Source organism: Sebastes umbrosus, chromosome 23 (assembly GCF_015220745.1).
Source record: "Sebastes umbrosus isolate fSebUmb1 chromosome 23, fSebUmb1.pri, whole genome shotgun sequence".
In the NCBI taxonomy this organism is placed as follows: domain Eukaryota; kingdom Metazoa; phylum Chordata; class Actinopteri; order Perciformes; family Sebastidae; genus Sebastes; species Sebastes umbrosus.
The window spans coordinates 5,145,082-5,171,913 of record NC_051291.1 but is presented as its reverse complement, the minus strand read 5'-3'; the positions used below and the strand labels follow the sequence as shown (position 1 = coordinate 5,171,913).

The 26,832-nt window shown below is 41.8% G+C and overlaps 1 protein-coding gene across 2 annotated transcripts in view; it reads left to right on the top strand.

Moving 5' to 3' along the window:
- The window catches only part of slc38a4 (solute carrier family 38 member 4), a 33,850-nt gene extending 7,270 nt beyond the window's left edge, over positions 1-26,580 (top strand). Inside the window, exons 1-16 of one of the 2 annotated variants that reach the window (XM_037760362.1) lie at positions 3,395-3,790; positions 7,680-7,920; positions 8,573-8,669; positions 9,084-9,199; positions 10,208-10,281; positions 11,047-11,139; positions 11,753-11,834; positions 11,931-12,013; positions 12,718-12,776; positions 13,908-14,168; positions 15,599-15,678; positions 15,824-15,924; positions 16,416-16,540; positions 23,703-23,847; positions 24,980-25,077; positions 25,252-26,580. In XM_037760362.1, the coding sequence (XP_037616290.1) occupies positions 7,796-7,920; positions 8,573-8,669; positions 9,084-9,199; positions 10,208-10,281; positions 11,047-11,139; positions 11,753-11,834; positions 11,931-12,013; positions 12,718-12,776; positions 13,908-14,168; positions 15,599-15,678; positions 15,824-15,924; positions 16,416-16,540; positions 23,703-23,847; positions 24,980-25,077; positions 25,252-25,356 (1,644 nt within the window). In that variant the 5' untranslated portion in view covers positions 3,395-3,790; positions 7,680-7,795 and the 3' untranslated portion in view covers positions 25,357-26,580. Of the gene's footprint in view, positions 1-3,394; positions 3,791-7,679; positions 7,921-8,572; positions 8,670-9,083; positions 9,200-10,207; positions 10,282-11,046; positions 11,140-11,752; positions 11,835-11,930; positions 12,014-12,717; positions 12,777-13,907; positions 14,169-15,598; positions 15,679-15,823; positions 15,925-16,415; positions 16,541-23,702; positions 23,848-24,979; positions 25,078-25,251 lie in introns of those variants that run through there. The other variant, XM_037760363.1, reaches the window with a different exon arrangement.
- Positions 26,581-26,832: the final 252 nt, after the last annotated feature.

The following is a 26,832-nucleotide window of genomic DNA, read 5'->3' as shown; positions in this document are numbered from 1 at the left end:
ACAGTAGCCTCTTAAGTTACTACACTTCACAAAACCAGCAGCTGTAAATCTGTCCCATTGTACATGAGATGCTTCAGTAGTAGCTGTGATTGGTTTGTTGCGGTTGAACCACTTACATGACAGCCATCGCCTCAACAGGCTCACACCCTGAGAGCATTGCAACCTTTTGCAGCTGTATTATAAGTTATCACTCATATTACAGAGATGACGATGCGACAGTAGTGATTTTGGCGGAGGGACTAGCGCACTTTATCAATTAAAGTAATAGTTCGGCATTTGGGGAAATGTGCTTATTCTCTGTCTTGCCGAGAATTAGACGAGAAGATCGATTCCACTCATTGGGAATATCAACATTTTCCTCAGACATATTATACGACTAAAATAACAATATATGAACTTATCATCCACCAAAAAAGTTAACCTCCATGGCCTCTTCCATTTATGATGTCAACAAAAACGTCACAACTCGTAAAAAAACTGCCGTATAGCCTACGCAGGTTGACTGGCAACTTCACAGTGACTCCTGGAGCTCACTGCTTTAACACTTTGGTATTTGTATGGATTAAACAATCGAGATGTAACATGTTAATTAGTGAGCTTTAGATGTGCTGGTAGGTGGATTTTGTTACGTTTGGACATAGATGTAGCGTCATATTTGGCGTACAGATATGAGAGTGGTATCAATCTTTTCATCTAACTCTCTGCAAAAAAAGTGAAATATGGTATTTCCCAAAATGCCGAACTATTCCTTTAACTCTTTTGACTCTTTTTGAGAGAGGGAAGCAGGGATTTATGGTTCAGCACGTCCTGAACATCGAAGAGAAAGTCTGTGATTTTTAGCAACACATCCCATTGACCTATGATCATCTTCCTCTCAGGGCAGAGCAGCATGTTGTCAGTGATTCTGACTGAGTTTAGTTTGCTAGTGATGCTCATACAGCTCGAGCCAATCCGGCAATTAAGTTGCGGTCATTTCACAAAGTATTTTTTTTAATAAACGAGTGAAGCAGTTAAAGAAACAGGCTGGTTATGTCAAGAATGAATCCAACTTTTCCCTTTAACAACTATATTTCCACTTCCAAACTGCTTTATTGCATTCGCTTTGTGGCTTCCAGTGGAGGACTGTGGTTTGCCCTTTGCAGCTCCTGCGACATGTGAAAACTTCTTAAATGACCTATTTAGTTTGAATAAAGTTAAAAGATGTCATGAATTTGTTGTTGTTTTTCTAAAATGAACTCGGAGGGTGTTAACGCGAAAGTCCCGATGCTTCTCTTTAACAAGCATTCGACACATTTCTAGAAATAATAATGACTAAGTGTCATATGATGTACGTTACATAACATAGCAGTCGCCTACTTGCAAACAAGTGCGAAGTGCTGATAGATTTTACACGCAGGGGACAGAAATATCTGTTGCCTCGGACCTGTGAAATTCTTCAAGAGGCCGCCTTAGTTTCAAAGAGGTCATATGATTTATAATAGTGTTTTTGAATAAACACATGCTTTTACCTTTCACCATGTCTTACCCTTTTTTTAGATATTTCAATGTAAATTTGTGTTTTATTGTATATTTGAGCCGATATTGGATGTCATCTGGCAAATGATTCGCCAGCTGAATGTGTGCGGTATTTGCAGTCAGTCACATGGGGTATAGGCTTAATTTAGAGGCCTTCAAATTCCAGCTCTTAATGATCACTGAGAGAGTTGTCGAGGGAATTGGCTGCACAACAAAGATACAGGCTGTTGTGGTTTTTGGATGTGTGTGTGTCTTGGAGAGGTTCGTCCATTAAAACAACCAGAGGGTTCAAGTTATAGTCCATAGTGTCACGTTAGCCATGTTTTGGTCGCAAAATCGGAGGTTAATGACCCCTTGATCCATGACAGAAACATGCCCCTTGGCCTTATGTTGACCATCTGATGTCAAAAGTCTGTGTTGTTCACCTGCTACAGAAGTCACCACATTCAGACTTCTAGTTACACGTTGATATGCCAAAGAGGAGAACGATTATCTTTACAGTGTTTCATTGTTAATTTGAACATTTTCAATGGCAGGATTTTTTACGAGGTCTTACGTTGTCAAGTTAAAACAAACGCACACAGAGGTCAAACCTGGCGTGATTCAGTACTTAACAGCTGCGCACGGAATAAGTGCAACGTGTTACCTCATAGTGTTACCTCATCTCCTATTTGAGCAATCGCTTTACCAAACACTGTGTCAAAACCAAACCAAAAAGGTTGACACTTCCTCACAACATCGAAAGTATACTTTGGAAAAATTGAGCTTAGCATCAAGTGAGCTTAACAAAGCAGTCAAAATGTTCTGGAAAGCTCCCAGAGTAGGCGGGCACTGTCAGTAAGATGACAAATTTTTTTTCCAAAATACGAGATCGCTGGGTCAACATGGATCAACATTTACTGGAAAGAGTCAGAAGAAAACCGAAAGAGTAGGAGACCTTAATAAAAATGTCCAAGTTGGACCAGCCTGGTGGGGTGAACATGGATCAACCTTGATGTTGAGGTATGCGGTCAATATATGATACATTAAATTTGGATTTTGGAAATTTTAACTCAGTAGAAGTTTCTAAGCTGCCGTGTTGCAGTTTGTGCCTCACGTGCCTCACGTTTGCGTGTGTGCGTGTGTGTGTACGTTCCTCCTTTTGGACAGCATTACAAAGTGGACAGAGATAAAAACCTCATCCCTGACATGAACATGACCTTGGGCATGGCGACATCCCCAACGCTGTCCTCTGATTGGTCAGCCGGCGGCACAGCCTACCTAGAGATCACTGACAGTTGCCCACAGCACTCCTGGGCATCTGTGTGCGTGTGCAAACATTTGTGTGTGTCTTTGTCGGTACAGAGGAGACAGTGCAGTGACGACAGAATCAGTTTGTTTTAAGCGTGTTAGGTGTGTGTGTGTGTATGTGTCTAACTTAGGCTACATTTGGGGACACAGAGTAAAGAACAGTTAAGTGGGGACAGCTTATCAAATTGGGGACGAAAGGTTGCTAAAAAGCTGATTTTTGAGTCTTTAGTTATAGTTGTGGTTTGGTTAAGGTTAGGCAAGTAGTGGTTAGGGTTTGGGTAAGTCTCCAGGAAATGAATGTAAGTAAATGTAACGTCCCCTAAAGTGACCTAATTAAACATGTGTGTTTGTAATCAGTTTGCCAGTCCACCCACAGTCAGCCAGCAGCTCTCTGTGACCTTGGCCTCTCGTCAAGTCCACGAGTTTGGCCTGTATGGTTTTGCACCAGTGTAAAACTGGATGGTCATGGTCATGTGGCAATGTCATGTGATGACATCTTGAAACGACTGGGTATTTAACAGCGTCGGTGCACTCCGGTGTCTTCAGTCTGATGGTGGCAAACGTTCTGGCGGTGTTACAGTGTAGATGCCTGTTCTATCTATTTATAAGTTTTCCTTTTAAATGTGAAAGTGTAAATAATAAGTGTTAATACTTTTTTCCTAGGTGGTGTCCCAAGTTATGTCTCTGTCATTGGCCGTCTTGTTCATTTCTATTGAGGCAGACATGCCATGTGTGTTTGTGTGTGTATTGGGGGAGTTATGAGGGTGCTCAAAGAAGGAGGGGCCTGAGTGAACTCTGTCTGTCCTCATTGGTCGATACAGGCCCTCCCTTCTCCCTTTTAAAAGCCTGCTTTCTCACCTGAGATACAAAAGAGCTGCAGCTCCTTGCCCATTCACTTGTCTGTCATCTATCTCGAGATTAAATTTATACGAAAAAAGAAAATAAAGGAGCAATCCAGGAACCTCTTAAAGGAACTTTTGATTGAGTGAGTATGCCTGCTTTGCTTGAAAAAATGTGGTTCATACTGTGCATGAAAATTACCAACCTTCAGACACTGATTTACAAAAATAGCAATATGCTTGTTGTCAGGAAAAGATTGGAAATTCTTCTCCAAACTATTTTTTTTTTTTGGAGCAAAAGCTTTTTTTTTCCTCTTCTAGCTGTCGCAGGGTGTGTTCGACAGACGCACATTGGCTCTCACTGTTACAAGCGAAGTAGACAGGCGTTTCTGCAGAGTGCATACTGGAAGGAATTTTTTTTTCAGGTGGTGGCTGATGCAAGAGTATGTGTGGTTTCGAGGATGTATGAGATAGTAGGGAGTGTTTTTAGAGGGAAGGCATGACTTGCATAAAAGAATCATCTAATAGTTCTTCTTAAAGCATGTTTCAAAGTGCTTTTATTTTGAAACTACGCAAAAGTTTGGAAATTGAGAGCAAATCTGTGATTGTTTTTTTGGTCTTTTTTTGTTTTTCTGTTGTCAACGAATATTTGATCTTACCACACAGAAGCTACAGGATATTGTGCAAATCAAATGAAGCTATAAAACATACCTGCAAGACTGTCGATCTCTAATTCAAACTGAATTTGTGTGATCTTTTGCCCCTAAATGCGTTGACTCAGAGCAAAGCTCAGTTGTTTGTGCTTACTGTCCATTTAGATTACTTGTTGAAACTGCTAACAACAGGAAGTGCAATAACAGATGGGTTCTGTTGATTTGCTTGTGTTTTCCTGTCTTCTAATTTCATAAGTCACTGCTGATCGTATCTATGACAGTTTTACTGTGAGACAAATGAAGAAATACATTGTGAAAAAGGCTGCAGAATCTCCACTGTGTGTGTGGCCTGGCACCACACTTAGCATTAAAATAAACAGCTGTAAACGCCAAGTGTGAAGGCATCCCAGGGCACCCTGAGGGCACAGTGGGATCCGAACGCTCGGGCCACTTGCAGAAGTGGTCAGACTTGCATTTGTCTGCATGCATTGTTAGCGGTTTATCTCTTGTCTCCGCAGTGTCTGTTTGTTCCTTGCTGTTTCATTAGCCTGTTGTGATTTTGTATCCAGTATGCAAATAGACTCAGCAGTTTTCTTCTACAGCTGTGTGGCCAATTGTAAATGTATGTCTTCTGTTTTGGGAGGATTAAGAGCAGAAAAACAAGTTTCCAGCAACAAGTGGTCTCTTAAGATTCATTTAACACACATCATGCTAATTTGTAGGCGTGAACTGCAGCCAGTTTCAGCTCTACAGATCTGATAACGTGGCACGCTGCCAAACGTGTGTGCTTCTGTAGTGTTATGGTTGTAACAACCGCAGCATTAAACTCCGGACCGTGTGAAGTTAACCAAGTCAGACAGGTTAATCCTCCTGGCAATGAAAAGTGAAAACCCGCTCTCCGTTTCTCTCTCGCCACGCAGCAGAGAGTCGACAGCGAGAGATTAGACGTGCTGGCCTGTGTGATGTGGTTGTTAACGGTAATGTAGCCGCTTAATCTCTGTTGGCTCAAAGATATCGGAGTTTTTATAAAGCGGTCTACTTCCGATGATCACAAGGGGGGAACAACAGCGTTTAAGTGACTGAAACTTAATTTAAAAGAAAACCAGGTGGGGTCAAGGTGGAGAGGTTTTCACACCCCGGACATTGTTGTCGTTCACCTTGTTGCGCAATGGAAAGCTGTAACGCATGGTGGCATGTTGACTGTAAACATTGTGATGCAAATATCCTGCTGCTGAACCACTTCCTTCAAAAGAAGCTGTTGCTTAACAAGCATTCATTGGCAGTTTTTACCAACTGCTTTTGTTTTAAAGTAGTGATGTGTACCTTTCTTATTTCCCTTTTTATAGTACTTTATAGTCAAACCTCACTACATTTCTGAGGAGGATATTGTACTTATTATTTCACACTTTGTAGATCGAGATTTTACAAAAAAAACAATTGTCAGTTTAAAAAATGTGATGTATTGTTAAAGATGAAGATTTAACAACCAAAAGTTGTCCCATTCGAACAGCTACAATATTAACATTTTGCTTGTATTCAATAATAATAATGTAATAGTAAAATATATACTTTTACTTTTGCTGCTTCTTTCACCGTTTGTTTTGGTTTTCCACCCATCAACTTAACTGTTCGTCAGTCACTTTCACCACTTTCATAGCGTCATTTTCGGCCACAGCAGACCGCTGTTCTCATCGCGAAAACTGTGTGCTAGGTCTAGGTGATATGGAGAAAATCAAATATCTCGATATTTTTTACCAAATACCTCGGTATCGATATTGCGACGATATTGTAGGGTTGACCATTGTTTTTTTTTATAAATAATGATCAGTAATGTGGATATAATGACTAAGTAAAAGGCAAAGAAAATAGAACAACTAGAACAGTCTGGTAAGTTCAGAAAATGATATCACTTTACCGTAATACAGCCTTTAAAACCAGGAAAAAACTAAATTTATGCCATATCACGATATTTCAATATCCAAAATCTAGTACGATACCTTGTCTACGATATCAATATTATATTGATATATTGCCCAGCCCTACTGGGTGCTACCCTCTCGACGCCAAATGGCAGATAGACAACGTTAGCTATAGGGGTGTCCAAAGAAATTCTTAGTCGACTAACACTTGTACGGTTTAATCGACAGATCTGAAAACTGTTTCTCCGCAAAGAATCACACAAAAGCACCTCTTTAAATATTGTTTACTAGAGATGTCTCGTAAGTTTCTTGGAAATACGTCATTCAGCCTGAAATAAGCATAAATAATGAATTATCGTCTAAAGAAATCTAAAGAAAAAGCGACCAATTAGTCGACTAACAGGTTGCAGCCCCAGTTAGCGTTTAGCTGGTGAACACAGTGGAGCATTCAGCCGCTAAAGAGCCAGATATTTGCACTAAAACTTAAAATTGTGCTCTGGTATTTAATTGCTGCTGTAAATGCTTTAAAACAAAAGACAATTTCGGACACTTTTCTCGTGTGACACCTTCGTTGTTGTGGTTGCGTACTTGTTGCCATGGTTTATGTTGGGTTGTTTGTCATCGAGTAGCACTCGGAGATCTTTCCCTCCACCCGATCAAAGACCTCTTTGTGTGAGCGACAGTAAATAATTTGGCTCTTAGTAGCGCTTGTAATCATAAAGGCTTTGTTCACTGTCTTTGCTCCCCTTACATAACTCAATGATGAATGCTCCGGATGGAAAATGTGTGTTCCCCTGTGCGGCTGGCTTTTTTTTTTTTCTTTAATGGTAGTGGGTGAGGCTGAGTAAAGCAGCTCATACATGAACAAGCGGTCTGTTGATGGTGGTGGTCAGACGGCCTCTTGAACTCTTTGCATCCTTGACCTGGTTTCAGAGTTTGTTGACTTAACTCCACCTGGCAATCTCTACATACGTCAAAGTTGTAATATTTTCTGAAAGATTTGTATTTTATTACATATCGTATCTTACTAACAGTCAGTATAAACAAAATATTAACGTCATAAATCAAGCTGGTGTAAAATGGAAATAGGACTTCAGCCCAGCTCGTGTTGGTGAGGCTGTATATGAAGCGCCACGGTTGCATCATGTCCCAACTTTCCTCTTCAAGGTAAAATAACAAACAGTCCCTCAGTTCCAGGAAGTGAGTTGGACTGATTTGCAGGGTAGAGGAGAGGGCCCCATTTTACACTGAAGTGTTCTTCGTCCAAGGCCAGAAAGGCCCCGCTCAGGCCGATAAAGCCAGACAATACATGCGTCTGCATGGCCTGTAATCAGCTGGAAGTGGGCATTCCTGCGGTGAACTTGTAACTTTTTTAAGACTTAGGCATGTAGCTACTGTTGGAGATGTGAACAGACATCTTCAAAACCGTGTTAGTCAAGGTCCTGTTTTCTTTTTTTTCTTAGGTCTAACAACGTCTAGCCGAGGTTGAGGAAGAAGCACATCACCGCCTTGTGAACTGTAAACCCTGAGACCTTAGAAAAACGGACCTTCCCCGCCTCTCGCCCTGCTGTGCACAACTATGCCGGGATCCGTGGATCGTATGGAGCTAAGGAAAGTCTCCACAGAGGCCGACGATGACAGCAACGACAGCCTGGACGACCGTTTCACGGAGCCTATCGACGCAGAGAAGGCCACCATCGACAGGTCAGCAGCCGCGATATGGATGTTTTTTACTTCCTTCCCCAAATGAGCAAGCACCACCAAATGTCATTTGACATTTAGCTTTGTGACTTTGTTAAACATTCTAGGTCTGTCGATTTATGCCCTCCCAACATTTTGGGTGCGACTTGGTGACTTTCCTGCTAGATTTAAGGACTTTTGGAGCTAGTGCTGCTCACTACTTTCATGGTAAAAAGAGTTGGCAACACTGCGCTCAGTTTTTGTGGTTGGCAAATTTTTTAAATCTAGTCTTGCTAGTTTCTCCACTATTACCTACCCAAGCTTTAATTAAGTTATTAGAGCAGTGTGACTTTAAGGCGGCTGTTCAGATTGACAGTGTTAATCGACAACGAGGTGGTGTGAGTTGGCAAGGTTTCAATTTTCACACTCTCTAAGTTAATTAGGCGTCCTGACACACCCAGCTTAGATAACCATCATTGACAGAAGGCATCTCATCAAAACCGTTCTGGCACATCTTCTATTTGCTCTTGAACGCAACACAAAGACTACAGCTGATGCCAGGATTTTCACATGTTGCGTCACCAAATGTAACATAAAAGTTGATATAATATAAAGTAAACTGTCTATTGTGTATGCATGTGTTAATTTGTATTTGGGTTTTTTTTGTTCCTTGCAGCCAGTTTATGGATGACAACGAAGACGGAGAAAGCCAGAAGTTCCTGTCGAATGGGTTGATGAAGAAGAAGAAATATGAGGAGTACCACGAAGAATATGTAAGCATTTTCCTGCAGTTACGAGTCTGTTTATTTAAGCAGCCATGCGACATGACGGAGCTTGTTAGTCACTGTTAAGAGAAGAGAAGAAAGGCATTCTGGGAAATGTTGGCAGCTACTAGTCGTAGTAGAAGTTGAGGGAGAATGGGTCCAGTCAATAAAACGTAATAACTACTGGAAACTAAAGAACTGGTATCCAACAGTGTAGGAGAACGCAAGGGTGTGTTTTTCCTTGAATTACAGCTTGTGGGTTACAAAGTATTTACTATAAAGTTTCGTGCGGTTTGATGCATTTGATGCAACATTGCCAAATGTTTGCCATTTGAATTGCTTCGTAAATTATCTGAGACAGCACTGCTCGTCTGTTTTCCTCACACAGATCTCTCCTCATTATTTCTTTTTCTCTCTGAGCAGCATCCCGGCCACACCTCCTTCGGGATGTCGGTCTTCAACTTGAGCAACGCCATCATGGGCAGCGGCATCCTGGGCCTGTCCTTCGCCATGGCAAACACCGGCATCGTGCTCTTTACGTAAGTGCTGCTGTCGTGGCAGAACAAAGAGAACGACGGCACTCTCCAAAGTTTTGACACACATTAGATCATTTATTTAAAACCCCGTTCATTACACCTCAAAATTGTTGACACTGTCTCCTTAAAATCCTGAATAAAAGCCCTGAAATAATCTACAGGCGTAGTTGACTAACACTGGTTTCAGTTACACAACCATCCTCATACTTCTTTCAAGTTTAATTATAGGGCAATTTCACCTAACAGTCAGCATGGAGAAGTACAAGGCTTTTAAAGCTCTCCTGCAGACAGATAATGTGGTTTGGCTAAGTTTACTGGGTAGGAAAGAATGGTACACATCAAGCCACGTGTGCAGTGTGATGAGTGAAAACAAGACAGCCTGTTCCTTGTGCTTTAATGATTTGTTGGCACTATGACACAATTGTGTTCCGGGCAAAAATATACATCAGATACATGTTTATGTGTTGACCAGTGGACAAAAATATAAATCACATTATCACCTGGATTATAGAGCAGCTCTGACAAACAGAAATGTTTGACCTCCTGCACCCCGTGCCCTTAGTTACTCTGCCATCTTTCACCCAGTTTTGTCTTCCAAGTGCATATGCATCATCAGCATTCATGGGTGCCTTCCAACATCCGACACCCCGCTATCACCCTATACCTATAAATTACACGCACGCACGCAACCCCCTCCCTCCTCTGTCCGTTATCCATGCCCCTACTGCGTGGCCACCTCATGAGCTGAAGCTTAGTGTCAACGGAGGAGAGAAATATTGCAAGAGCTGCTGAAAAATGATAGCAGAAAGGGAATAATAATGAACTCCTGCCATCTTCTGGCAGTAGATGTAACACATATAATTCCTCGAAAACACCAGCAGCACAAAAACACTCTCCGTGTTGTTCACTTTCTCTTCTTTCTTTCTTTTCCTCAGTCTCTAGATTAAAGGAATCAAAATAAAGCTGACTTTGGGTTTCTTGTAACGACCTTTGCTTTCCCTCTCTGTGCAGAATCCTCCTCATCGGCGTGGCCATCCTCTCCCTGTATTCTGTGCATCTGCTCCTTATGACAGCTAAAGAAGGAGGTTGGTATTTAACTTATACAGATTCCTCTTGTGGGGTCCCAACCTGGGGTCGCAAGGTGAATCTAAGGGGGGTCGTGAGCCGATCACCTGAGTAGGAAACAAACTATGCTTCACAAAATCGTGTTTATTTTTTATGTCTCCGCATAAGATCAAGGTCACTGACCTCGCATACGCCCCACATTCCCGAGAACGAGGTATCTCAGGAATGCCTCGAGGGGATATCTTCAAATTTGGCAGGAACGTCCTCTTGGACTGGAGGATCAACTGATTATAATTTGGTGGTCAACTGTGACCTCATAAAATCAAAATTTTAGTTCAGACTGTTTTTCTTTGCTACTTTTTTAGTGAAATACTGTTAATGTTCAGTACCTTTATTGGGACGGGGTCCACTGGTGGTCTTCAGAGTGCTATCTAGTGGGATGCTCCATGACTAGTTTCCATGAACTGCTCCCAACTTATAGACGTGCAATCTATGACAAGGGGTCACAAAGACATATTGCTTTTTATTAAAGGGGTTACAAGCCCAAAAAAAAAGAAGTAAGAAACCTCTGCTCTAAAAGAATATTGACAAATCCATATTTCTGTGCTGATGCACCCCCCTTGTGGTCATTGAAAGCAGTTGCGCTTTAGATGTGGTGAATTCAAAGCAAAGTGAGAGCAACCAAGGTGACACCTGATGCTTTTTATCCAGTACTGTCTCTGTGTTTGTTGTGATGCCTGAAGTGTTCTCCGTGGCTAATAATTCAAACTTGTCTGTTGTGGCAGGATCCCTCATCTACGAGAAGCTGGGAGAGAGGGCATTTGGTTGGCCTGGAAAAATGGCAGCGTTTGGATCCATAATAATGCAGAATATTGGAGGTAGGCAGTGAATTTGTGTGCATCTCAGCTTGATTTGAAAATACAACGGTTTACTGTAATTTAAAGAGGACCTATTGTGCTTATTTCCCCTTTCCTTTAGTGTGTTATATATTTTTTTTGTGCATGTAAAAGGTCTGCAAAATTACAAAGCCCAAAGCCCAAAGGGAGTTACTCTCCCCCACAGAAACACTGCTCCTGAACTGCCTGAAACGCCTCGCTTGAAGGCCCGCCTTTTCTTCCGTAACATGGTGATGTCACCAAGTAAAGCAAACCTGCCTGGCGGCTCGTTTGGCACGCACTCAAACAAAGCTAGTTATAGCGGAGTCTGAAGAGTTTGGACAGCGTGGGCCAGCTGACCAATCAGAGCAGACTGAGCTTTTTCGGGAGGGGAGGAGCTTAAACAGAGCGTTTCAGACGGAGGGTTTAAAGAGGTGCTAAAGCCCAGCCGGTATGAGAAAATAAAAGCATTTTTTTTAACATTAAATCCCGTAAACATGTTCTTGTAGAAACCCAAAGTACAAGTATGAACCTGAAAAATAGCACAATAGGTCCTCTTTAATACAACTATATGTGCATGTTTCAAGTGTCAAATCTTCTCCGTCATGTCCTGCAGCCATGTCCAGCTACCTCTTTATCGTGAAGTATGAGCTACCCGAAGTCATCCGAGCATTCTTGGGTTTAGAGGAAATCACTGGGTGAGTGTGTGTGCTTGTAGAGATAAACGTTGTGTGTACAGTGTATACAGTATCGGCTCTGACCTCATTTTAACCCTTTGTGCTGTGTTTTTGCAGTGAATGGTACATGAACGGGAACTACCTGGTGGTGTTCGTGTCGATCGGAATCATTCTGCCTTTGTCTCTTCTTAAAAACCTGGGTAAGGACTCCGCCACTGAAAGTGTATATCGTTAAACTATGTCAGCGCGTGCAGGATCTATGTCACTTCCTGCAGTCTGAAGCCAATTTTTTCCTTTAAGTCCTTGCAGCTGTCTTGTAACCACCTACGCCAAAACCAGAAGTAATGCGACACTAGAGGGGCCCTTAGTCAGCTCTGACAATTAGGAGTTACTGTAATGCAACACTGCTATTAGGCCTGCAGTCAGCTCCGCCACTCAGATGTAATTTATGAATGCAAGAGTCAGATCCTCCTCAACTGGCTCAGCTCCAAGGAGGCGGCACACTGAGCCTACTGTACAGATTATATGTGATTGAAACAGAAGCAAATAGTATCAAAGCCACATGCTTGAATTAAATGGAATAAATGACAGTCGTTAAGATTTTGGTGTCCGCAGGCGTTATATTTATGGGTGTCATCCGGACCATAAAGGCTTCATTCATACTATAGCTCAAAGCTGAACTGCTGCTCATGTCAGACAGATGTTATTTTAGGATGTGGGTCACAACCTAAAACAGAGATGTGACCCATATCTGAGAATAGACACCGGAATGAATTGATGTTTAAAAAAAGACCCAGAACAGATAATCAAGAGGCGTAGAGTAAGAATATCAAACTGTACCATATTAGCATCACATCAGTATCTGGGTACTGTTTGTCTCACTGATGTCTTCTCCTCTTTTTAGGCTACCTGGGCTACACCAGCGGCTTCTCTCTTTCCTGCATGGTCTTCTTCCTCGGGGTGGTAAGTTCAGCTGTCTAAAAGCTTTCCAAAAGCCGTGAAATGTGAATGTGGGATTCAGGCATAGAGAAGGGCATCCCATTTGTGCCCCAAAGACTAGATTTAGTATGATAAGGAAACACATAATTTGTTCTGATTGGACATACCTTGGGCAGTACAACTTTGATATTCAACTTGTTCATAGATACCAAATACTTGATTGTGCTCCTTGTAATTTCTGTGATACAGACATTTTTTTATGCTATATTTAGTCTTTGGGCACCTGGGACTTCTGTTTTTTTTCCCTAAAATATAACAAAATATATCTACAAAAACGGTAGTCCCATGTGCACAAAGTAGAGCTCTGATTCTCTGCCCTAATCGGCCTGGCTCAGACCGGTTCGGGCTGTAATTTCTCAAAATGTCCTTAGGCATGAAATGGGTCAGGTTCGCTCATATTTCCCAGTGTTGTTTTATTTCAATCAGGAGAGACCCCATATAGAATGAACAATAAATGTATTACATGATACATAATAGCAGAATAGATCAAAGACTCCATCGTGACGTAGTATATCAAAAGGGGGTAGTGATTCCTTGATGAGATTAGGATATATTCCCCCCTGGAGTCTAGACACCGGTGGTGGTGGTGAAGGGAGTAGCTGAAGATCTAATGAAGGAATGTGTGGCAGGCCTGGGCACAGAATCCGATGAAGCCTGGAGGTGATCGGGTGGAGGCGGGTTGCCTCGAGTCATGCTGAATTGAAAACTGACAGCAGCTGGGAGGAGAACAGTTATAAAACTTGATTGCAACGATATGATTGGCTCATGGAGAGCGTGGTAGAATCTGTTTGGTTATCTAAGAGTGAACCAGTCAGCTGATAGAGTAGGAGACAGTGAGAGAGAGAGAAAGGTTGTGAATGAGAGAGTGTCTTCCTGTCTGAACTTTCACTTTAAGCTTCATTTCTTTTTTATACCTAATTTGTAAGTCTGTGATATGACAGTTTATAGAGCAAGCACACGTCTATTGGAAAATAAACTACTGCCCCCAATACCAACTCTTGTGGAGTGAATTTGCTCTATTTGTTGTTTCATTTATGTTTTCCGTACACCATTTGGGAGAACGTGACCCGACTTCATCTTGTTCTTTGTTCCCAGGTGATCTACAAGAAGACCCAGCTGCCCTGCCCTCTTCCTTTCTTCTACCACCACTCGTCCAACCTCAGCATGAACGCCTCGGTCATGCCGGGGCTGTACCCGCCGCTGAACAGCTCGGCGCACATGGATTTCTCCCGGGCCGACGTTTCCCCGGCGGTGCCCGGCATCCACGACGCTCACCACTCCACCGGCGTCCACGTCGAGCCCCATCCCGACGACGAGGAGATGTGCACGCCCAAATACTTTGTCTTCAACTCGCAGGTACGATGGAGTTGGTTGGTTGGCGGCCCAAACATTTGCCTAACTTACAGTGTCATGTCCAAGATCGCTTTATGTCATTGGCAAAGGTTTAGAGGGTGTGACTTTTGAAATGCCATAGTATTTATCGTGAAGGTGTGTCATTTACTGAAAGCCACAATGGCATCTCCATTGGTTCAGTTAAACAGAATCAGTGATTGTAAGACTTACAAAAAAAAAAGCCAGGATAAAGTATCCCATTTCTAAGGTAAACTATTAAACGAAGAGATCACAGACACAATATTCATCCACGTGAATAATCTTTTATAAAACAATGTAAGACGGTTGGGCATTCACTCAGGAATGCATCCAACAGTTCACAAATCCAACAGAAGCAGAATGCCAAGTATCCGCCAAGACATGTTAGGTAAAAGTTGGGTTTTAAGGGTGTGTTTTGGCATTTGTATGTGTGTGTGTGTGTTTGGGGCTTTATGTCTGATCATAAATCAGGATAAGCATTTGACTCATGGCAATATGTTCACATGGGGTTGGTTGCGCTAAAGGTTGCGATTTTCACATTGTTTAGAAGGGTAAGAAGCAGTCATTATACCTTCTTTGACGAGATGACTACCGGCTTCTTTTGGGCTATTTTGGGCTTTTAATCACATGCCAGTTGCAGTTTGAGGAATTAAGGTGCAGGGTAAAGGAGTATTTAAGGGTTTAAAGGGAAAGTTTCATCTTTGCTTTGGTCCTTTTTCCCTTAGCCTTGGAAATACAGCTCTATCCCCTGTTAGACATTTCTGCCATACTTCTGAATGACATCGCATAAAAATTAGGGCTGTTAATCAATCTATTAAAGGGAGATTTGTCAAGTATTCAATACTCTTATCAACATGGGAGCGGGCAATTATGCTGCTTTATGCAAATGTATGTATATATTTAGTATTGGAAATCAATTATCAACACAAAACAATGACAGATATTGTCCAGAAACCCTCACAGGTACTGCATTTAGCATAAAACATATGCTCAAATCATAACATGGCAAACTGCAGCCCTACAGGCAACAACAGCTGTCAGTGTGTCAGTGTGCTGACTTGACTATAACTTGCCCCCAAACTGCATGTGATTATCATAAAGTGGGCATGTCTGTAAAGGGGATACTCGTGGGTTCCCATAGAACACATTTACATTCACATATCTGGAGGTCAGAGGTCAAGGGACAACCTTTGAAAATGGCCATGCCAAAATTTAGCATAAGTTTGGAGCATTATTTAGCCTCCTTCGAGACAAGCTACTATGACGTGGTTGGTACCAATGGATTCCTTAGGTTTTCTAGTTTCATATGATACAAGCATCTTCCCTCTACAGCCTAAAAATCACAAGTTACGTTATTATCACGTGAACTTTAACAGCAGTGATAAAAAATCTTTCTGTGCATTGTTTGTCCTCAGACGGCATACACTCTTCCCATCCTGGCCTTCGCCTTCGTCTGCCATCCTGAGGTCCTGCCTATCTACAGTGAGCTGAGAGAGTAAGTGCGCTTTTTTCCCTTTACATCAAGCAGGGAAGCATTTTAAGGGTCACTTCACTCAATCTGCGTGTATTTGTCCAAGATTTTTTTACTGCAAGTAAAACGTGATGTGACCTCTCTAAATGTGTGTGTGTTGTTTCTACAGTCGCAGCCGGAAAAAGATGCAGAACGTCTCCAACCTGTCCATCTTGACTATGCTCATCATGTACATGCTGTCGGCGCTGTTTGGCTACCTCACCTTTTATGGTAAGAGCAACGATACACGAAATCAGTAACAGTCATCTTAAAAAAAAAACAGGTTTTGTTTTTCTGCGTGAAGACACAAACAGACAGATAGTTAAAGAAGACCTATTATGCTTTTCCCCTTTCCTTTAGTGTGTTTTATAGTTTTTTACGTGGTGATGTCACCAAGTAATAGATTTGCATAACAGCTAGTTTGGCACGCAGGGTGAAAATAGGTGCTGCAGCACAGCCGGTATGAGAAAAGTAAAGCTTTTTTTTTACAATAAAGCATGTAAACAAGTTCAAGCAGAAACCCAAATACAAGTACGAACCTGAAAATTTGCATAACAGGTCCTCTTTAACTGATATGATTCCCTTATTCGAGACAATAAGAGAAATAATTCTGCTTACTTTAGTTGGAAGGGAAGAGATGTCCCTTACAGTGCAAAAAAATATTTGCTTTTCCATCGCTTCTGTCACTTTTTTTGTTCACAAATTGTTAATTTTGTCAACAGAAAACGTGGAGGCAGAGTTGCTCCACACCTTCACCAAGGTGTACAAGTTTGACACCATGTTGCTGCTGGTGCGTCTGGCTGTCCTCACCGCCGTCACTCTGACTGTCCCCATCGTGCTGTTCCCTGTAAGTACATCACACGCAAACATGGTCTTTTTCTGTCGCCAATAACAAACTAGGGCTGTTCTAGGGCTTTTACACTGAAGTTCATTGCAGCATTGCTGTACTTTCCTCTCTCTGCATCATTAAATTGAGCAACTGATATAATTCGATTCACGTCAGAGCGCGCAAACACGCTCTGCAGACAACACACACAAACATACACCACCCTGGTAATTAAATGTGCGTTCCACCCGACGCCAAACCAGCTACTTGTAAAGCCACTCATTGAGTAGAAAATCACTGCCACTTGGTGTCATTCTGCTTACAGACTGTGTTCTGTGTTTGCTGCAGAGTAGCTCTTTTTTTTTTTGTCGTTTTCTGGACGCAGCTGTTTTTTTTTCCTGGCAGTTCGATAAAAAAAAAGAACACGCTGTTCGGTTTGGCACTCTTCTTCTGTCGTCATCTCAGATCCCAGAGGCTTAAGTCGTAAAGCGGCCCCACCTTTTTAATCGTACCGACGCACTTATTTCTACACACATTTTTAGATCTCAGTAATAAAGCCTCTCTTATTTTTTGTGTCCTCAATTTTCTTTTTAAACTAAGGGTCAAAGGTTACCTGCTACCAAAACGTATCGTCTCATTTACACATACACACTCCTTCTTCCTTTCCGCACCATATATGTTCATGGGCTAATTTTAACTAGACCCTTGTCTGACATGAGGGGAACAAAAATGGCTGCTGGCCACAGGAAGTGTCATGCCCCCGTTTTAGCTTCCACGCACACACACACACACACACTCACCCACTTGGTTTTGTGTCAAGACGCACAGCTGCTAATTTGTGAATCATTTCTGAAAGTAGCTGCAGGTACAGACGGTGGCCACCAGGGGGCGGCAAAGTTGGGGATATTTGGTCGCAGGAAAGTGCTGACAGAAAATGATGCAGCAATGACTGCATGTTATGCCTCGACACACACACACACACACACACACACACACACACACATTCATACATAGTTACAGAATATAAACATGCACACTTATCTGTGCTCCTTCATATCCACTCTCCACATTCGGTTACATTTTAGTTATTTAGCTGATGCTTGCGTTCTCACACTCCCGTCCTCCCACACATCCCTCAGACTAACATACACACAGACACACACACACACACCCCCCCACAACCCCACCCCGCAGCAGACACTGCTGTTTTTTTTATGACCAGGGGAATGCGATAGAGGATCCCCCCTCTCTCTCTCTGCAGTGGAAGTTTACCAGCTCAGAGTGGACAGTGGAAAAACCCTCACCCTGCCCGCTACCTTCAGGGAGATAGAGAGGGCGGAGCCAGCGAGATGCGGGGGGGTGAGCTGGCAGGGGAGGGGAGACAGAAACACAAACCATCGCCTGGGCGGCACAAGCCTCCAAATGCATTGCGGTAATGATAGAATTGTTGGAAATCTAATGAGGAACAATGTAATTATTGTCTGATGGTGACCATGATAGTTTACCGAAATCACATCTGGGAATATTAGGATGAATTGTTCCATAAAAATTAAAGGGCCACCCCTTTAATTTTGCTTTAATGTTGCTGCAGTGCCATCCATAAGTGGAAGTCTTATCAAATTATACAGAATTTAACCAGTTTCCATATATCACATGTATGTAAACTTGGTACAATTTCACAGTGTGTTCAAGAGTTATGACAGTTTGTGTAAATAGGCAACGTATACTTTTATACAACGGTTCGTATGATATCTAACGAAAAGTTATTTCTCGTTTCCTATGAATGTGCAGCAACACGTGACGCACGTGTCAATTTACGCTCGTTACTTGTATACAGTTTTTTCAAAATAAACTTCCGTCTTCAAAGGATACTACTTAATTAGGTTTAGGAAAGGATTGACTTTGTTAGGTTTAGGCAACAAAACTACTTGATTAGGATTAGGAAAAGATCAACTTGGTTAGGTTTAGGCAACAGAACTACATGGTTAGGTTTAGGAAAGGATTGACTTTGTTAGGTTTAGGCAACAAAACTACTTGATTAGGTTTAGGTAAAGATTGACTTGGTTAGGTTTAGGTAACAAAACTATGTAGTTATGCTTAGGAAAAGATCAACTTGGTTAGGTTAAGGCAACAGAACTACTTGGTTAGGTTTAAGAAAAGATCAACTTGGTTATGTTTAGGCAACGGAACTACTTGGTTAGGTTTAGGAAAAGATTGACTTGGTTAGGTTTAGGCAACAGAACTACTTGGTTAGGTTTAAGAAAAGATCAACTTGGTTAGGTTCAGGCAACAGAACTACGTAGTTAGGTTTAAGAATAGATCGTGGTTAGGGTTAAAATAACCCCAGAAATGGCGTAACTTAAGTACGGAAGTTACAAATAAGTCAATGTTGCCTTCTGGTTTCACACGGGGCACCAACAGCGCCAGGGTGAATGTGGGGTGTCTTTGACAGTTTGAAATAGGCCACACCTTTCAGAATTTAAAAGTAATATGGTATGAAATATTTAAAAAAAAAAAGGATAACATCATAATATCAATTTCAAAACAGATTACTAATATCTGTATCTTCCTAGTCTAAGGAAAGCAATTTCTTTCAAGACAATACTTTCTCAGAAATAAAAAGACAAACTTATAGTTAGTCTGGTTAACTGCAAACGTACAATTATATATGTCCCTTTGATCCTTTTTTTAGCGCAAACATATTATTCATGTGTGAGAACGTGGAAAGCTTCGACAGTGTTTTATCCGACTCCAACTCTCTGACGTGGAACGGCAATCACACAATGAATAAATGTAATTGAAATAGAGAAGAGCGATGCTGGGAAAGTGAGAGGAAGGGGAGGAGGACTGAGATAACAGAGGAGATAAACGTTTGTTTTGAAGGACGGAGAAACACAAGACTGAAACAGGATGCCACAAAGCAGCTGTGGTGACTTGTAGCTTAGTGAAAAAGAGAAAGGCAGAAACGCAGCCGGGGGTTAGGGGTTCATATCCCACTGCAGACACTTACAACAGAAACACTTGTGCTCTTTGGCCTTAAATCTGCTATGAAGCTTTTAAAAATGTCAAATTTGTTGTGTTAAAAACTGGGTTCAATTTTAGTTTAACTGCGTGGATTCCCAAGAAAAGGTGTGAGTCATATCCTTGTTTAGATAAGTCAGTTTTTATTTTAACACCAGTTGCTGAGAAACAGTAATGTGACTAAACCTTAGCTAATGCTGTGAAGTGGAAAAAAGTTGATTCATGCACGAATGTCTGATTAGAAATGTGCATTTGTACAGAGTTTGTAGAGAGTTTGATCATTATTCTTGCAGTAAATTAAACTGTGTTGCTGTAACATGGTCGAAAGATTGCAGAAACTTGGTGTGCGACATCAGATCAAAAGAACTACTCGGTCGCGTCGCCCACTCTGCCAAGTTTCCATTTGACATTTGAGAATCTCGCCTCCGAATCCTCCTGACCTTCATTTTGCGGGGAAACGCCGCCGACCTTCAGCTTAGAGATTAACGTTATAGCTTTGTCTGCCACTGTCCTTGGCTCCGGTGGCGAAGTTTCTATATGAGAGAGGACAGAATGTGTGTGTGTGTGTGTGCAGTCACGTGAAGGATAGATGCTAACAGAGGCCAGATCACACAGGGCTTTGCTAGGATCCAGTACATAATGAAAGGGCTTTATGTTGGAGTCAAACATGCCCCAGTTCTCAGGCTCCAGCTGGAGATTGAAACCATGGGAGACGGCTGCACACGAGCTGATTAACAGCACCACCGCCGTCACCTTTACGTCTAAAACATCACGTAGTAAAATTTCCATCCAGAGTACTTGCCTTTAAAGTCTCATATGTAAGCAGTTGGTTTCTCCTATAATGGTTCATTTGTTTGTTTTAGTCTTGAATATTAGCAGTTAGCCAACGATTTTCTGTCTGGTCAGTGGACACTTTGACTTGTCTACACTGATTTTTATGTGTCTTAAATTTAAAAAATGCATTCTTTTCTTTCATAGAACAATAGTGCAGTAATAACATCACCATTTCAAATACTGCAGTAAAGGTTTAGCTCGTTCGTTAGCTAGTAATAATTACAAGTATCATGATACAGGGGTTACGATACTGTAAGCAAGGCGATGTATTGAGATTTTTAAATTTAATTTCAAGAAAACGGTCATAGTGTCAAGAACACACCGCCATATGCATAACATTTTACTTTTTTAATACAATCAGAACTGCACTGTGGGATCTGCATTTGCATTTATCACAATCCCTGTAACATCCAGCATCATTTCAGTTGCCAAAGTTAATCTTTGCATGTAAACTATTAATAAAAAATCGATACAGTATCACAAAACATAAAATTGCGATATTCAATATTTTCGATATTTTCTTACACCCCTATTAAACGCCCGTAGTTAGCTTAAATTCGTGACTGACATTTGGACAATGCAACATTTTATCAGCGTGCAAAACACACGCACATCTTCCTGTGCCGAGCCCAAAAAAAACTGTAACTGTTTTCTTTTGTCTTCCAAGGACACAGTTAAACGCTCCTTTTGACATTTCGGTCCCTCTTTCTAGTTAATCGCCCTTAATAAACGGTGCGTAGGTGGTAACTCGGCTTTATTAACGCTTAATAAAGCCATTCATAACGGCACAATGAGAACAAAAATGCCAGTTTATAGCCATTGATAGGAACAATTTTTGGGGGTTGCCAGATTGTGAAAAATCCAGTTTTTTCTGTTGTTGTCCTCATCAATAAAGATTTAATTCTGCAGTTAAAAATGTTAACAAAGTCATTAATAACACTTTCTAAGTATGCAGTTAATAAATTGTTGTGGTCCGGATGCACTGCAGCTTTTTACCACGAGGTCAAACAGGTCAAACAGTCATTGACGTGGTCCTCTGATGAATCAAAGAGCTAAAAGAGGAAAATAAAAGGAGAAGTCCGAGGTATTTCACAACCTGGCAACCCAAAAAGTTGTGATTATTAATGTACAAAGGGGAAGTGGAAAAGTGACTATGTCTGTGTGGTTCTTACTATCCTAGGTGTGGTTATTTTGGCCATGAGTTGAACTGGACTGCTGCAGAGAGTCAGTGTCGCCACTAGAGAGCTCATGTCTACATTCACGGCATCATGTTTGGCCTTGCTCTGGAGTGTGTTTTGGTTGCAGTAAAGTACAGTATCTCAATTTTTCAGGCTTTAGTTGTCTAGTTTCAAGTAATTCTTCAGTTTCAATATGGTTAAAACACTTAGATGTTGTTTTCCTTGTTGATATTTTTACTTGACATGGTGCTTTCCCATGTAGTTTCAGTTCACACCCAGCATCTGTTGTGTTTAACCGCTTTCATACAGTGTCTGCTTTGAATATACTTGCACTTCCACATAGGAAATCTTGACTTAAACAGAGAAAACTTTTGTTTTTTATATACTTCTTTTGCAGAACTAGCTTATAACTAAGTCCCAGTTTTGTTGCTAACTGGCTGAACCCAGTTGTGACCGGGTAAATCCGGCTTCCTACAAACGAGCAAAAGAAGCAAATATCACACGGTGCGCTCCAAAGGCTTTGCCCCCAGGTAACAGTCGGGTGCTGAATAGTTTGGAGCCTCGGAGAGAAATGCCGCGTCCAGGCTCTAGTTTTCCGAGCCGGCGCTGATTACGCAACAGCTGGTGGGAGGAAGGAGCATTGCTTGAATTTTAGGTGGGATGCAGTTAAATTATTGTCAATATCTCCCACAAGAAAATGAGTTTTGGCTTGGAAGTGGGGACATTTGTTTGGCAGTGGAACCGCGAAGCGCAGGCGCCATCTCAGTGCCTCCTGACAGTCATGATTGAGGTCGTTTGGTTCAATCTGACAGTGCAGAAAATCCACTTAATGTGATTTTTTTTTTTTCCACTGTGCCATGCTAACTGGATATAAATCTTGTACTTAAGTCCGGATACAAAGAAGGCATGTGGTGTGCTCTTTAAAAAAGGAAAAAGAATGCACATGCTTTCGTCCTTTTCAGGTAAACTAAGTAAAGAAGTTACTTTCCCCCATTTTGCATCTCATATTTCATTCACCACGTCTGACCAGAGCTGTAATTAAACGTGTTGTCATGGCGACTGGTGGCCCTCATCTGCCTTGATGTGGGGACTAGTGAGTAAAAGAGGAAGGAAGACAAGCTGGCAGAAAGGAAAAAAAAAGTCAACTAAGAGTGACAATAGCTGCTTCTGGTAAAGACACACCTCCCCTTCCCCACCCTGCAGGCAAACCCGCCCTCCTTTCACTCCCGGCTGATGCAATCCCGTGCCTCCATTACACTGCGGGAGATAATCCCTTGCCTTTTTGAATGGGCGCTGCTAAGCCCCGCCCCTTTGCAACCTTCCCCTCTGCGGCCTTCGAGCTCACGGTGCCTCAGGTTTCACCTGACACCCGCGACCTCTCACCCACTGGAGGCTTGAACAGGCTGCCTGTGGCTCAGCAGCACCGGGCGTCTTAGCTGGGATCTCCCGGCTCTCTCTTGTTTCCCTCACACACACACACACTCAGTCTCTCAAGTGCACACACACTTCGCCTCGTAGCACTTGACACACTTCAGTCAGTGGCCAAGTTTGGGAATCAGCCTCGAGCACAGGCCAGCAGACATCCAGACTGTTGTTGTTGTTAATGATTTGTTTCTTTGCTGGAGACGTAGAAGAGTAACAATGCTGGATTTGCTGGACTTTAATACTAAATTAAATTAAATTACAAGTTAATGCTGTGATTGTTACACATTCCTGCATTCTCAGTCAGTTGTTTATACAACTTTGTCATGATATTAAAGGGGAAACCACCTAAATTAGGAATTCCAATATGTTATTTCCATGGCCTCGTAAAGTTCAATCAATATTTGTGAACATGAGCTACTCTCTCTCTCAAAGCCAGAAACCAGTCTCAAGCTTTGTTTTCTTTTCAGAAAATGTACACATATACTCAGAACGTTCCCCATTCATTGTCTATGGAGCGGTTCCAAACTTTATACCCGATGACATCACAAGTTTGAGTTTTAGCACTCTAGTTTTTGAATTCGGGAGAGAGTTGTTCATGTTTGCTAATATTTTTGGACTGTCTTAGACGATAGGAATAACGATGTATGAATTTTGAAAATGGGCGTAGTTCCCCTTTAATGATCAAGCCAAAGACTTAAATATCAATTCTTTGTGTTTTTTCCCAGATACGCTCCTCCATCAACACACTGCTGTTCAGCGGTCGAGAGTTCAGCTGGACTCGCCACATGCTGATTGCCGCCGCCGTCCTGGCCTTCAACAACATGCTGGTCATCTTCGTCCCCACCATCAGGGACATCTTCGGCTTCATCGGTGAGTTCCGTTTCTCAAATTAAACTGTTGCAATAATGGTGAGGGAGATTTGGTTCACAGACAATAAGAACGAGGAACATGAAGAACCCACAACATGGACAAATAGGAGTTAATGAAACAGGGAGTTAGGCAGTCGGGGCCCGATTAGCACCTTCAGTTCAGAGGTCGTTTTTATTAAGTAAAGACGTTGGAAGTAGAGAAGCTTAAAGTGTCGGGTCGAGTCAGCTGTGCGGTCACGTGAGCCGTTTATGACCACTGGATCTCACATTTTCAAACACTGAAAAGTACAGATATGTAGACATGTCCCCCTGGCGTCAAGTTGAACAAACATCTCAAAGCTAAATATTCAAATTCAAATCAGAAAATGTAAAAGGGAAATTGCTAATGACAAAAGGGATGATTTAGTTAAACTTTGTTTGCTCTTAAAGAGTACCAATTATGCTTTTGTGCTTTTCCCTTTTCCTTCAGTTGGGTTATACAGTTTTTAGTGCATGTAAAAGGTCTGTAAAAGTTCCAACTGCTCCTGAACTGCCTGAACGCATCTGCCGTAACACGGTGATGTCAACAAGTAACACATTTGCATAACGGCTAGTTTGGCCCTCAAATAAAGTTAGTTAGAGCGAAGTTGGAGAGGAGTCCAAAGAGTTTAGTGACCAATCAGCTGGAAACAAGCATAATAGGTTCCTCTTTAAGGCCTTTACACACCAGGGGCGCGGGACAAATAATATTTGCCTGCGAATATGATATGTCTCGGGCTTTTATTGTGAAAGGTGAAAGAAAAAAGGAATGGATTTGGTCTGCGCTACCTTTGTCAACCGAGAGGGCAAACTTTATTATGCCGTCTTGGTTCTACTACGGAGCCTCCGTGCAATTCAGCGCGTTTCGCACTACGTGATTGGTTGATGCCTTAAATCACGGTGCGAAAGCTCAGCAAATTGACCTTGATCTGAAAAAAGTATGCCACTTTTTCACCACGTAATATTTGCGTCCCGTGTTCGAACAGTTCGTAAAAATGTATTGACATGCGAATTAATCGCTCCGAAAATCGCTTATTATTATCATCTATATCTAATATTTCAAATAGCAACTGTCTTAAAACTACAATTCGCTGAATCCATCTCTTTCATTGCAGGTTCCTCTGCAGCCACGATGCTCATCTTTATCCTCCCAGCTGCCTTTTACATCCGCCTGGTAAAATCAGTGCCGTTCCGCTCCCCGCAGAAAATCGGGGTAAGTGCAGAAACACACACACACTCCATCAACGTCTTTCTCACCGTATCATTTTTCTCCCTCTATCCCCTGAGGGGAGGATAACATTTTGAAAAACGTGACTCGCACGCTGTGCATCATCACACATTTGACCACATTTAATCCCTCCTCTGTCTCTCTTTGCTCTCTCTTCAGGCGTTCATCTTCATGGTCGTGGGAGTCGTCTTCATGATTGGCAGCTTGTCACTCATCGTCCTCGACTGGGTGCACAACCCCCCAGGCTCCAGCGATGGTCACTAAGATCCCTCTTAGATTCACATTTAACAAGTGCAGCAAACCCCCTCCTCCACCACCCCCACCCCGACCATCTCAGCTGGTCAAACATCTGGGAACAGGGTTCATCAGTGGTTCCTTTCATCAAATCACAAACATCAATCATAATCATATGGACATAATGTGCTGCACCGAGTTAAGACATCTTCAGTTTTTTTCCCCTCAGAGAATATCACTGGAGGGAGACTTTTTTTGCTCGGTTTCTATTTTTTTTGTCGTTGCTGTAAAAGTTCTGGATGTGGCACAAACACAAACCGGGAGAGGGGGAAACACTCTGGTTTAATGTGCCACCAAGACAGCCTGAAAATCCTTGTCATCTTCCTTATTATTTCCAGCTCATGAAGAGACGGAACAAACACAAAGGCTACTGTGCAGCCCTCACCTGAAGCAGATCTGTGAACTGAGATTTGCAGGGTTGGAAAAAGACAATGCATGTCCCCTCAGTCCTCTGTGCACTTGAAGGAGACATTTGGAGGCGGAGGTGTGTCGTCGTCCTCCGTGGAACAAGGAGCACTTCTAGCATTACGTATCACTTTGACTAGACATAGTGAAACACATCTACACCTGTATTTTTCGGCCCAAAACAAAAAGGTTAATCAATAATTGTTAAAAGTTTGTTTTTATTTTTGCTGCTCTGCTACATGTTAACAATCAGAAGCTTTGCCAAAGTCTACATGCACATACAGTTTTAAGTCGATCGGGTTCATGCACTCTCTCAAGGATCTTCCTTGCCGGCTGTTTTCATCCTGGAAGCGAGGAGATGCTTTCAGTATTACTGTCACAGAGGGATCTGAACATGCAAGGTATTAATGTACATATTTAAGTGTGTCTACTGAAAAAAAACTTTACTCACTCATACGGCTCTTTTCAATTCTGCTAAGCGATCATTTCCGACATGCAGTATATAATATACACCTGCTAAATAATTTATTTGGCACGTCATATAGGTGTAAATAAAACCATAGGTTGTTATTTTTTATAAATAATCGGCAAAAAAAGTATGTATGAACAACTATTTATAATATGCAGCTTACAAAAAATGCTATTGGACAATTAAAAAGTGAATTAAATTCAACCAAAAGAGCCAAACATTTGTAAAATTCAACATGCCAAGATTTTAGTTAAATATTTTCATCTCGTGCCATAGGCTACTATCACATCATGCTGACAGAAAATCCATATTCTCTCCAATTTGTAATGTACGGAACGGCCTTATTTTTTATTTTTAACGTGATTATGTGCTATTTGACATTTTTGGAAAATTCGATTTCCTGCTGTGACTTAGATGATAAGATTGATACCACGCAAGCTAATGTTACTTGATACCACTTGCTTACAGTCTTCAGGTGCTAGCTTTGTCTTTAACATACAGAATGAGATTGGTATCAATCTCTGCAACAAATTGAATAAGCTTTTTTTTTTTCACAGAAATGTTTAAAGGGA